The sequence below is a fragment of the Theropithecus gelada genome, chromosome 1 (genome assembly GCF_003255815.1).
Source record: "Theropithecus gelada isolate Dixy chromosome 1, Tgel_1.0, whole genome shotgun sequence".
Lineage (NCBI taxonomy): Eukaryota > Metazoa > Chordata > Mammalia > Primates > Cercopithecidae > Theropithecus > Theropithecus gelada.
In genome coordinates this window covers 153618505-153632281 of record NC_037668.1, presented here as the reverse complement: position 1 = coordinate 153632281, position 13777 = coordinate 153618505, and the positions used below count along the sequence as shown (strand labels likewise).

The window sequence follows — 13777 nt, the reverse complement described above, 5'->3', positions numbered from 1 at the left end:
AGGCAATTGATAAAATCCTGGTCAATGAATAAGTGATGCTTCCTTCTAATGTCATAAGGATACCTTTCTGCAGGAAAACCCTTTTGCTAATGGTGGAAGAAAAAAGACAAAGGAATAAAGGGGAAAACAACAAAGCTCATTCACTGTAGCTTGGTCTTTAAGTGATTTTTATTATTTGTGCAAGTGAGCAAGTTCTCTTTCATTTTAATTTGAAGGACAATTTAAATGCATGCAAAATATAACTACACTAAGAAATTCATGCCTTAGAAAGACACAATAGCATAGTGGTTAAAAGCGTGGGCCTCAAAGCCAAACTGCAAGTTATCAGCTTTTTGACTGTGAACCAATCATTCGGCTTTAGTGTGGCTCCATTTCCTTTCCTGTAAAATGAACATAATAGTATTACCTATCCAAGGCTGCCATGTTGCACAATTCAAAGGAATGCTCTTTATAAGAATATAAACAAAGTGGTGTTCTCTAGAGTCATGCAATGCTATAGCCCAAGAGCTCCCTTTTATGACTGCTAGGATAAATTAGGGGTAAGACACAGGTATTAACCCTATGGGAGCTCGTGGGCTCCCATAATGACTGTTATAAGGATAAATAGGGTTAATACACATGACTCATGATATAAAAGAAGAGACTGGAAAACCAGAGGTTTGTAATCTATGGTAAGGAATCTGGATTTGATTCTAAGTGCAACTGGGAGACACCGGAGGGACATTAGCAGAGAGTTCCAGAGCTCCTAATAACATTACTCTCTCTCAGACAGAGCAGTCTTCCCTAAACTAATCATGCACCCCATAAGTATGCTTTGGTGAATGATGGACCACATGACAGACGGTGGTCCCATAAGATTATAATGGAGCTGAAAAATTCCGAGTAACTTCAGAGATCCTGTAGTCACTGTAACACCACAGTGCAATATATTACCTTTTCTACCTCAGATATACAAATACTTATCATTTTGTTACAATTGCCTATGGTATTCAGCATAGTTACATGCTGCATAGGCTTACAGCCTAGGAGCAATAGGCTATACCATACACCCTAAGTGTATAGGAGGCTATACCATTTAGGTTTATGTAAGTACACTCTATGAAGTTCAAACAACAAAACTGCCTAAGGACACATTTCTCACACAGGATCCCCATTGTTAAGCAATGCAGGACTATATCAGCATGGCTCACTTCTTTTTCTCCTTCATGTCTCACTCAAATATCACTTCATTAGAGACCGTCTCTGATCAATATATACAAGAAAGTCCCTTCTCTGATCAATATGTATAAAATAGATAAGTCCCTTGTCTCCCCCCACCGACTTACTTTTGAGACTCTCTATCCTTATTCTCTCACTCCTTCACCATAGCACCAGAAATGTCACATGCACATTTGTCTATCCCCACACACCCCACCCCTGACTAGAGTGTAGGTTAGATGGGGGTAAGGACTTTGTTTTGCTCACTCCTGTATCCTCAGCATTTATAACAGTGTGGGCACATAGAAGATACTTAATAAATATTATTTGAATGTATGGTGACTAGCAAATAATAAGTACTTAATTAGTGTTAGCAACTATTATAAATCTCATTAAGTCACTCATAATACTAAATGAAGAATACATACCTTGAATCATTTCACTGATTTTGTTACAGATTCCTACAGCAAAATCCCTTTGGGAAAAGAGAACAGAAAAAACTTTAAAACCGAAAAATTACACTTGCTTGTATTTTCTAAAGACTTAAAAGAAATAAAACACAATTAGCACAGAAGAAATCCAATATTCCAAACTGCAACTAACATTCCAAGGTCAGGTGCTCGGATTAGAGGAGGTGGTAAGAAACACAACTAAAACAAAAACTCCAGCAACCAAATGGGCTATGCCAACACTGCTGTAAAGCAGCTCACTTACAGTGTTATTTTTTCATAACACTAACAAGCATCTGAAATTATTTTGTGTTTATATAACAACAGGGCTTGACCTTTTTCACCCCTATATTTCTGGTACTTAGAAAAGTGTCTGAACATGGTGGATATTCAGTAAGTATTTCTTTAATAACCATAAAAAGACTTCTCATAACAACTTGAAATTTAAAAATCAGTTACATACCTTTAGGGCCAAGAAACTGCAAACTAGGAGACTGCAGGCTTTTTGTGTGTAACAATATTTTCAAAACTATTTTTTAAATAACATTTTAAAAATTCTTAATGTCAACATTTAAATATAGTGAGCCCAAATAGAATAATCTGGTTTTTCAGATTATCCCCTCTCCTTTGCCAAAAATTGAGACCTGAGCACTGGGCATCCATTCCCGCACTGTTAATGACAGGCTGGTGCCATGGGGCACTTTAGATGGAGCGGATGTGCTTCAGTTCACCACAGATGCCACTAGGGGACACTGCTCTCACTGACAATGTTCACCTGGCCCCTGAAAGCATCTGAGCTTGTAACTCCTGCTTTGCGACCCAGACACTAGCAATTTAAAATTTTCTGGTTTAGAATAAAACAGATGTGGTGACGGTGGGAAGAAAAGGATTAAATAAATTCTAAAGGTCTTATTTGGCTTGTTACTCTGATTTAATATCCAAAACCGATCAATACAGACACCAGAAAAAAAATCTATCAGCACTGACCGAGATATGTGATCTCAAGCCAGGTCATTATTTCTGGGAGAAGACATGAACACTGATCTCAAAAATACAAATCTTGTCAGCTGGTCACAGTAGCTCACACCTGTAATCCCAGAAATTTGGGAGGCTGAGGTGAGAGGATCACTTGGGTCCAGGAGTTCGAGGCTGCAGTGTGCCATAAATGCATCACTGCATTCCAGCCTAGGTGACAAGAGACTCATTTGGTATTTTTTAATATAATAAATTACAAGTTATCACATTAAAGCATGGTATATTAAAAACTGTTTCTACATAAACTGCTAATTTAGATGTTTAATCATCATTTCCACAAGTGAAGAATCTTGCTGTTTCTCTTACTTGGTCTTAATCATTTTCCAAAACCAGTAATTACACAGACTGAAATAAAATTAGCTTCTAATAAGAACACAAGAGAAAAACTGAACTAAAAGTGATTCTCATATATAAAATTTAATCACTAAATTACAAATTTATCATCCAAATTTAGAAACTAAATTTAGAAAACTATTTTTGGAAGCACTGGAAGTACATATTTAATCTGACAGACTATGAAGCACTGACACCTTGGCAGTGGTAATCAGATGATAATTATTCACTAGGCACAACTCTTAATCAGTAAAAGTACAGTCATGTACAGCATAATAACGTTTTGGTCAACAACAAACCACATATATGACAGCGGCTTCAAGAGATTATAACAGAGCTGAAAAATTCATATTGGCCAGAGATGTCTTGATGTCTGACCCTGTGTAGGTCTAGGTTAATGTATGTGTCCCTGTGTGTTTTCTTTGAGGGGTCTCACTATGTTGCCTAGGCTGGTCTTGAACTCCTGAGCTCAAGCGGATACCCCGGCCTCAGCCTCCCAATTACAGGCTAGAATTACAGGCGTGAGACACTGTGCCCAGTTATGTCTTAATTTTAACAAAAAAAGCTTACAGAATAAGGATATAAAGAAATACGTTTATCCAGCTATATGTTTGTATTTTAAGCTAAGTGTTATTATAAAAGAGTCAAAAAGTTAAAAGAAATTAAGACTGTATAAAGTTAAAAGGTTATAGTAAGTTAAAGCTAATTTATTATTGAAGGAAGAAAAACTTCAAAAATAAATTCAGTGAAGCCTTAGTGTACAGTGTTCAGGAAGTCTACAGTAGTAATACAGTAACGTCCTAGGCTTTCACTTTCATTTACCGCTCACTCACTGATCACCCAGCGCAAATTCCAGTCCTGCAAGCTCCATTCATGGTAAGTGCCCTATACAGGAATACCATTTTTATCTTTTATGCCACATTTTTACTGAGCCTTTTCTATGTGTAGATATACAAATACTTACCACTGTGTTCCAATTGCCTACAGTATTCAGTATAGAAATATGCTATACAGGTTTACAGCCTGGGGCAACATGTTATACCATATAACCTAGGTGTATAGTAGGTTATACCATCTAGATTTGTGTAAGTCCTCTATGATGTTTGCACAATGATGAAATTGCCTAACAATGCATTTCTCAGAATGTAACCTCATAGTTTAGAGACATGTGACTGAAATTTTTAAAAGTCCTCAAAACCAATGACTCTCAATGAGAAAAAAAAATGCTTATTTTCAAAGGCACAAAAAGGAACTGTACTTATTCAGATATTTCTGATCATCAATTACTGCCACATCTATTTATTAATTTTGATCCATGAAATTAAAAACTATATGCTTTCTATTATCTACTTTTTCAATAAGAATTACTGGAACTCTGAAGGTTTGATAAGAATAGCTGAAGGGGCCGGGCACAGTGGCTCACGCCTGTAATTCCAGAACTTTGGGAGGCCGAGGCAGGTGGATCACCTGAGGTCAGGAGTTCAAGACCAGCCTGGCCAACATGCTGAAACCCTGTTTCTATTAAAAATACAAAAGTTAGCTAGGGATGGTGGCAGGCGCCTATAATCCCAGCTACTTGGGAGGCTGAGGCAGAAGAATTGCTTGAACCCGGGAGGCGGAGGTTACTGTGAGCTGAGATTGTGCCCCTGTACTCCAGCCTGGGTGACAAGAGCGAAACTTCATCTCAAAAAACAAAACAAAACAAAAGCTGAAGAGAAGGGTATGCAAATACTAATTTTTTTAACGTTAAAAAAATGTATTATTCACCTGGTTATAAAACTGGAACTTGTTCATGCCAAGATATAGAGAAATTTATAAAAAGAAAACAAAAATTATATACCATCTTACCACTCAGAGACAAGATTTTTATATATATCCTTCCAGTCTTTTTTTCTATTGCATAAATACAAATACTAGGCCTTTTTGTTTTTTCAACAAACCTGTTATATTACGTAAGTTATTAGGGTTTTTTTTTTAAACAAACCTGTCATATTACATAACCTATTATGTAAACTGCTTCCAAATACGTTTCTAAAAACATTTGTTACCGTATTCTATTGTATGATCATAATTTATCTAAGCTCAATGGCAGAAATTTAGGTTGCTTCTCATTTCTTTTGTTGTTACAAGTAACACTACAACTAGCATCCATACAAATAATTATCAGTACATATTACTGATATCTTAGGATAAATTCTGGAAGTGAATTTCCTGGGTCAAAGGGATGTACCTGTTTAAGGCTTTTCACACATATTACCAAAACGCTCCCCAGAAGGCAATGCTACTTTTCCTGTCAGTCAGGGGGATATTATATTTTATTTTACAGAAGAGAAACAAGCCAATCAAACATAGTAATAAAACCATGGTCAACATTTAATCCTCCCGCCCCCCCCAAAAAAATACTGTTCTGTAAAACAAGTGTAGGATATGACATTCTGAATAGGTTAAAATTGGTTTTAATTCAAGTTATTGTCTTTGCCAAACTGTGGACAGCTCTAATGCAAAACAAATTAACATTAGAAGACAGTGGGTAAGCATTTTAGTATTACAGATGTATATGTCTGAGAGAAGCTCCTTAGTGAATAAAACCTCTGCTACCCAATGAAGCCTTCCCCAACTAATCTATGCTGATCCTGTCCTTCTGGAAACTCATTTCATTTACACAATTAATGCCAACATTTGTACTTACATTTTCTATTTTATGAATTTAAGTCTTGTTTCCCCACTGTAAGGTAAACCTTCTCAGAAAATATACCTTGTCATTTAGGGATGTGCTTTTGTATGCTTACTTTGACTGTGCAGAGAAGTTTGCAGCAGCAAAAACAGCAGCTTCAACTTCTACGTTATCATGTGAATCTAAACTCTGACGAATACTGTGATGAGCATTCTTCCTCTCAGGAATTATTGATGCCAGACTTCCCAACATCCTACAGAAATAGAGAAAGCCAAGCATATCGGGCATATGATAAAGTCAAGGTCAGAAAAGGAAGAGGCCAGGCAAAGCCAGATTATCAAAACTAAAGTTTATAGGTAATTCCATGTAACTCTGGTTAATAAAGCATAACTTTAGAAATCCATGACTCAAATTTTAAACACTTTTACATATTTCAATATGTCAGAAAAATTAAGATGGCTTATCTAAAAAGCAAAATTTTTAACAATCACCTTGAAGTACATTCCAGGTACCAAACAGCCCAGAAAGGAAACTTCTGAATTATTAAAGCATCAAAATATCAATTTTCCAATGTTGCATAAAGAAGTCCATTTCAGCAAAGCATTAAGAATACTACATTTTTGCTGTTAAGCAGATACACAAAGTAAAAAAAAGTAGACCTCCCAATCTTTTTTTCCCACATCAGTAAATATTGGTATGATGATTTTCAAATGTCCTCAAGATCAAGAAAGGAGTGGTTGAGTACACCCTTGGGGCTCATGCCAGAATCAACAATGGTGCAGAAGGTAAAGTTTGGAAAACAGTCTACTTCATAATAAAATTACACAATTAGAAAGGAAAAAAATCTATTGTTTGTGATATAAACCACAGATAGTTTGAAAAATCCTTTCAGTAGAAAGGCATAAATTTTAGAAATTTGCAAAACACTGCAGTAAACAAAACCTACAATGTTCCTACAATGACAACCTTTTTCAAAGTCAACATCCTAAATAACCTTCCAATGTGACATGTAATCACCTAATTATTCCCTGTAATTACACTCAATTAATTAGTATTGTTCCTAGTACTATTAAGTTTAAGTAATACTATTAGTAGCAAGAAACTAAAATGGACTAAATATGTAATTTATATTTAATTTGAAGGTTTTGAAATTATACATTTTTCAAAAGAAACAACAAATGACTATTAATCTATTATACCAGAAAAGATTAGACTAGTCTAATACTGACACATTTAACGACTTATTCCCACTGCTTCCAGCTTAATTTTTCTCTTCCTACTTGAGTACCTCCTTCTAGAACGTTTACAAAATAGGTCCTATATGGCAAACCTCCTAAGGCCTTGTGTGCCTGAGAATCTTTTTATTTTACTACTCTTTTAAATGAAAACTGGATAGATATAAAATTCTTAGCTCAATTTTCCTTTAATACTTATTGCAACAAGTGTTACTGTTGAAAAATCTGATTTAAATCTAATTTTTTTTTTCCTTTAAAGTGATCCTTCTTTTTGGAAGCTTTCTAGAGATCGCTGGTTTTACTGATAACCATAGTGCTTAAAAAAAGAGTTGAGGCAAGAGTCAACTGCCATGACTTAGAGAAGGGCAAGCATGCAAAATGAATAACAAATATTAATCTACATTCTTACCAAAATATTCAGGCTAGCTTTAAATGATTTATGAAATTCATTCCACCAGTTAAATTCTATTATCTTTTGATTTAAAAAAAAACCACGTTTGTGAAAAACAATTCAAACATTACAAAAAAAGACAAATGGAAAAGCCTCTTGTAATCTATAACCCAAAGACTCTACCAAAAATAATCACTGTTAACGGTATATATTCCTCTAGATTTTTTTCTGAGCCTATATAAACATATATATTAGTATTAACTGACAAAATGAGTTAATGAAATTGATACTATTTGACAACTTTTTAAAACTTAATATCTTTCTATGTCAGCATATATAGACTCACAACTCACTTTACTCTTTAAAAGTTATACAGTAGTTCACAAATAGCCATTCCCACGTTGATTTTTCCCCAATTTTTCATTCCACAAAAATGACACTATAATCATCTATATACATATATTCACCAACTTTTAAAAATGATTTTAAAAATTCCTACAGGTATATTTGCTGAAGTAAAGGGCAAAAATATCTTAAGTTTAAATTCTGGGCCAGATGCAGTGGCTCCCACCTGTAATCCCAACACTATGGTAGGCTGAGGTGGGCAGATCACCTGAGGTCAGGTGTTCAAGACCAGCCAGCCTGGCCAACATGGTGAAATTGTGCCTCTACTAAAAGTAAAAAAATTAGCTGAGCATGGTGGCGGGCACCTATAATCCCAGCTACCTGGAAGGCTGAGGCAGGAGAATTGCCTGAACCCAGGAGGCAGAGGTTGCAGGGAGCCGAGATCACGCCACTGCACTCCAGCCTGGGCGACAGACTGAGACTCCATCTCAATAAATAAATAAATAAATAAATAAATAAATAAATAAATTCTATTGAATATAGCTTTCAAAAGATGAAAATCAATTAACTGACTTTAAAATATCACATACTGCTCACAATTTAATCACTCAAAAGGCAAAGAAATGACAAAAGCTTGACTTCAAAAGAAATGACTAAACTCTGAACAAGAAGGAAGAACTGATTCTTGGTGTGGAAAAAAGGACATTCAGGGAAGATGTGACATCCCAAACTTCCTGGTTAAAAAGAAGACTGTCTGGGCAGGGTAGGTCAGAAATGAACCCTATAATTTAGGAAAGTGAATTTCAAAAGATATAAAAAGTTATAGATATGATTCTATAAATGGCAGAGCTAAAAAGAGAATATGGTTCAAGCTGGATATAAGGCTTACAAAATGAAATTCTAACAAATACATTTTTTAAAATATGCCAAGAAAGAAAAGAAAAAGCTAAAGAAACTATAGTGGTTATATCTGATGTTCTCCGGTGAGATCAAATATGATTTATCACATTAAAAATGATCACATAATCAGGGAAGAATATAGAAAACTGACAGAAAACATTAAGTACAAGGTCAGGAAGGCAAAGTTCAAAATGAGCTGAGGCTGTTATATTGAGATCCACCAAGTTATTTGATCAGAACACCTACCTATATAGAGATGCATTTCAAACACAAGTTAGGCAACAATTTATAACCAGAACAGTTAACATAGATGTTAACTAAAAAGCATTTGCAGATTGGGATGGTTATCACAGTTTTGCCTTGACTCTTAGTCAAAAAACCAAAAACAACTCCTAATATTCAAAATGAAAAATGTAAATATACTGCCTTTTTTGTACATAACTATAGTTCAAATAATCTTATAGTGAATTATTACAGTACAGTATACCGGAGGGTGATGGCTCTTGCCACGGGATCATTACTATGAATCACAGAAAAAATTCTCTTCACAAATTCATCCACGTTTAGAATCTTCTCCAAATGTTTCTCACTTTGTTGGGTAACTTTAAGAACACACAGCCTCAGGAAATTATTTCTAGAAAAACCAGAAATAAAATAAATTAGGTCACTTTAGAAAGTAATATTTAATTAGGAACCAAAGCAACACTAATAATATTAAATTTTAGCAACAGCAAATATTTTTCAATCTTATCATTATTTGTTTCACTACTAAAAGAGTTACTTAAAGTTTGTACTTTACGTGGACACTAAGCATAAGCAGTTAGCTATGCTATAGTGTTGCTGCAAGACACCAAAATGGCAGTGACACAAGGAGAAAACCTAGAGCAGAACTAAATCTCCTCAAACTATATTATAACCAAGGCCAGGAAGTCAGATGGTCTTTCTCTTCTCTTGGGCTTATTCCACAACTTCTCTTCTCCTCAAGTGTGGTACTGTGTACATATGAGCACATGAGCACATGGAGAATGGCAGAAAGCAGCAGAAGAGGGAATGGTGGGGGCGAAAAAGCAAACAGGCATGTATTCAGTACTTATATGTTTCAGGTACTTCACAGACATGCATCTCATGCTATAAAATAAATTATTAAATCAGCAACTTCTCAAAAACAATCTGTACAAAGCCACAGATTTTCCTGAAGTATACACTAAAATATCAAGGTTGTCTTAATTTTATTCTGTTCTCCAAAGAAATAAGTATTGTCTAAATTATACTCTTCATTTTTGCTTTAAACGTCATTAAATCTCACACTGATGTGCTGCACACAGTCATGTGTATCCACTAATGGTAACTAACCAGGTGGAAGTCCTAAAAGGCAAAAAGAAAAAGACCACAATAGAAAACAAGAAATATGAACAAAGTACTTTAGAACATTGAGGCTTTAAAAAGACTTACCCAACTCTGAAAACATCAGCTAACTTTAGGAATGCAGAATTGATAAGAATAGGGAATGGATACTTCTGAAAAAGTCTGGGAAAGCGAACAACTGCTTCGCACTGTTCACCAAGTTTGCCAGATCTTAGGCCTATGGAAAAAAAAGCACAGAGAGGGAAGAACAGTTTGCATATTTGTGGCTACAAAGCAAAAATAGCAAATATTAATTTACTAGATAGGGAAGAAATAATCATTCTTAAGAAGCAGGTAAAGTATAATTCATTACCCTTTTAAAAGTAAAAATGGTGTATCAAATAGTAATCTGGAAATCACTACTTTTAGATAAACGATAATGAAAACAATTTTTAAGGTAAGAGTTAAGAATATTCAAAGCCACAAAATAAAGCTCAACACATTTAAAAGGACTGAAATCATACAATGCATGTTTTCTGACCACATGGAATTAAATTAGAAAAAAGAAAAAAAAAAAAGCACCTTTAACCCATAGGTCTAGGCTGGGCATGGTGGCTCATGCCCGTAATCTCAACACTTTGAGAGGCTGGGAAAAGGAGGACTGCTTGAGCTCAGGAGTTCATGACCAGCCTGAACAACATAGTAAGACCTTGTCTCTACGAAAAAAAAAAAAAAAAAAAAAAAAATCCAAGCGTGGTAGTGTGCGCTTGTGGACCCAGCTACTGGGGAGGCTGAGGTGGATGAATCACTTGAGCCTGGGAGGTTGAAGCTGCGGTGAACTGTGATTGTGTCACCGTGCTCCAGCCCGGGCAGCAGCGCAAGACCCCATTTCAAAAAAAAATTTTTAAGTAACAAATAAATAAATAACTCACAGCTGAAAGAAGAAATTAGAAAAATATTTTGAACTGAATGAAAATAAAAGCACAATCTATGGAATGCAACTAGAGTAGTGCCTCAAGGAACATTTGTAACATTGAAGGCTTATATTAAGAAAGAAGAAAGTTCTCAAATCAGTGATTTAACAAAGGTACCAACATAATTCAATGTGGAAAGAATAATCTTTTAAACATGTGATTCTGGAAAAGCTAGATAAGCATAGCAAAAAGAATCAATCTCCTCCCTTGCATCATACACAAAAATTAACTCAAAATGAACAACAGACCTCAGTGTAAGAGCTAAAATTATAAACTATGTAGAAGAAGACATAAAGAAAATTTTTATGAGCTTGGGTTAGGCAAAGAATTCTTAGATAAAACAAAAGGCATAAATCATAAAATAAAAAAGTGGTAAGTTAAATTCCATCAAAATTTAAAACTTCTGCTCTTCAAAAGACACTGTTAAGATGAAAAGACAACCCACATACTGAAAGAAAACATTTACAAAACACATATGTGATAAAGGACTTCATCCACAGTTGTTGTAAATCAATAATACAAACCAATTTTTTAAATGGACAAGAATTAAAGAGAAATTTCATTGAGGAAAAAATATGGATGGCAAATATAAGCACATGAACAGATGCTCAACAGTGTTATCAGGGAAATGAAGATTTAAAACTCCAAAAAGATACCACTACACATTCACTAGAATGGCAAAAACTTTAAAAAGACCAACAATGCAAGTGCTAATGAGGATATGGGGTAACTATAACTCTCATACATTGTTAGTGGGAATGTAAAACCGTTCAGCTCTTTTGATAACCCTCTGGCTCTTTCCTTTAATTTTCATTTTTCCTTTATTTTAGATTCAGGGGGTACATGTGCAAGTTTGCTAATGGGTATACTGTGAGACGCTGAAGTTTGGGGTATGAATGATCCCATTACCCAGGTAGTGAGCATAGTACCCCAATAGGTAGTTTTTCAACTCTTCCCCTCTCCCTCCCTGCTTACTTTTAGAGTCCCCGGTGTCTACTGTTCCTCTCTTTATGTCCATGTGTACCCAAAGCTTAGCTCCCACTTACAAGTGAGAACATACAGTATTTGATTTTCTGTTCCTACATTAATGTGCTTAGGGTAATGGCCTCCAGCTGCATCCATGCTGCTGCAAAAGACATGGTTTCATTCTTTTTTATGGCTGCATAGTATTCCATGGTGTATATGTACCACATTTTCTTTATCCAATCCATGATTGACATGCATCTAGGTTGATTCCACATCTTTGCTATAGTTAACAGCGCTGGGATAAACATATGAGTACATGTGTCTTTTGGGCAGAATGATTTATTTTCTTTTGGGTATATATCCAGTAATGGGATTACTGGGTTGAATGGCAGTTCTAAGTTCTTTGACAAATCTCCAAACTGCTTTCTACACTGGTTGAACTAATTTACATTCCCACCAACAGCACATATATAAGCATTCCCTTTTCTTCACAGCCTTACCAGCAAGTTATTTTTTGACTTTTCAATAATAGCTATATTGACTGGTGTGAGATGGTATCTCACTATGGTTTTAATTTACATTTCTCTGATGATTACTGAAGCTGAGCATTTTTTTCGTGTTTGTGGACTCCTTGTATGTCTTCTTTTGAGAATGTCTTTTCATGTCCTTTGCCCACTTTTTAATAGGGTTATTTGGTTTTTGCTTGTTGAATTAAGTTCCTTATAGACTAGATATTACACCTTTGTCAGATGCGTAGTTTGCAAATATTTTCTTCCATTCTGTAGGCTGTTTACTCTGTTGATAGTTTCTTTCGCTGTGCAGATGCTCTTTTGCTTAATTAGGTCCCACTTGTCAATTTTTGGTTTTGTTGCAACTGCTTTTGAGGATTTAGTCATAAATTCTTTCCCAAGGCTGATGTCGAGAATGGTACTTCCTAGGTTTTCTTCTAGGATTCTTATAGTTTGAGATCTTACATTTGAATATTAAATCCACCCTGAGTTAATTTTTGTATATGGTGAAAGGGAGGGGGGTCCAGTTTCATTCTTCTGCATAGGGCTAGCCAGCTATCCCTGTACCATTTATTGCACAGCGAGTCCTTTTCCCATTGCTTATTTTTATCAACTTTGTTGAAGATCAGATGGCTGTAGGTGTGCAGCTTTATCTCTGGGTTCTCTATTCTGCTGTCTGTGTGACTGCGTGTGTGCCAATACCATGCTGTTTTGGTTACTGTGGCCTTACAGAATAGTTTGAAATTGGGTAATGTGATGCCTTCAGTTTTGTTATTTTCCTTAGGATTGGTTTGGCTATTTAGACTCTTTTTTGGTTCCACATGAATTTTATAAGAGTTTTTTTTTTTCTAATTCTGTGAAAAATGACGTTGATAGTTTGACAGTAATAGCACTCTGTAGATTGCTTTGGGCAGTGTGGCCATTTTAACGATATTGATTCTTCCAATCCATGAGCGTGGAATGTTTTTCCATTTGTGTCACCTATGATTCCTTTTGGTAGTGTTTTGTAGTTCTCCTTGTAGAGATCTTTCACCTCCTTGGTTAGAGGTATCCCTAGGCATTTTATTTTTTGTTGGTTCTTTTTTAATACAGGTAAACATACTAGACACATAGCAATGCTACTTTTAGCTATTTATCCAAATGAAATGAAAACATATGTCGACACAAAGATCTGTATGCAAATATTCACAGCAGCTTTATTCATTAATAGCCCCAAACTGGAAACACATATGTTCACCAACTGGTAAATGAATAAACAAACTGTGGTATATCCATACAATGAACTACTACTCAGCAATAAAAAAGGAACCAGTTACTGATGCATACAACAACAAAGGTGTATCTCTGTTGTGTAGCTTTGAAATGATTACAATAGTCTGCTATTGTGAGTGAAATGTTCTGCTGTGGTAAGAACATGGAGTGTAA

The 13777-nt window shown here is 35.3% G+C and overlaps 1 protein-coding gene across 5 annotated transcripts in view; it reads right to left on the bottom strand.

Annotated features, from left to right (window-relative positions):
* The window catches only part of INTS7 (integrator complex subunit 7), a 96545-nt gene that overhangs the window by 71947 nt on the left and 10821 nt on the right, over window positions 1-13777 (bottom strand). For 4 of the 5 annotated variants that reach the window (XM_025383554.1, XM_025383575.1, XM_025383561.1 and 1 more), the window contains 4 exons: window positions 10012-10141; window positions 9047-9193; window positions 5804-5941; window positions 1626-1672 (listed from right to left, as the gene is read on the bottom strand). In XM_025383554.1, coding sequence (XP_025239339.1) covers window positions 1626-1672; window positions 5804-5941; window positions 9047-9193; window positions 10012-10141 — 462 coding nt within the window. The remainder of the gene's footprint in view (window positions 1-1625; window positions 1673-5803; window positions 5942-9046; window positions 9194-10011; window positions 10142-13777) is intronic. The other variant, XM_025383582.1, reaches the window with a different exon arrangement.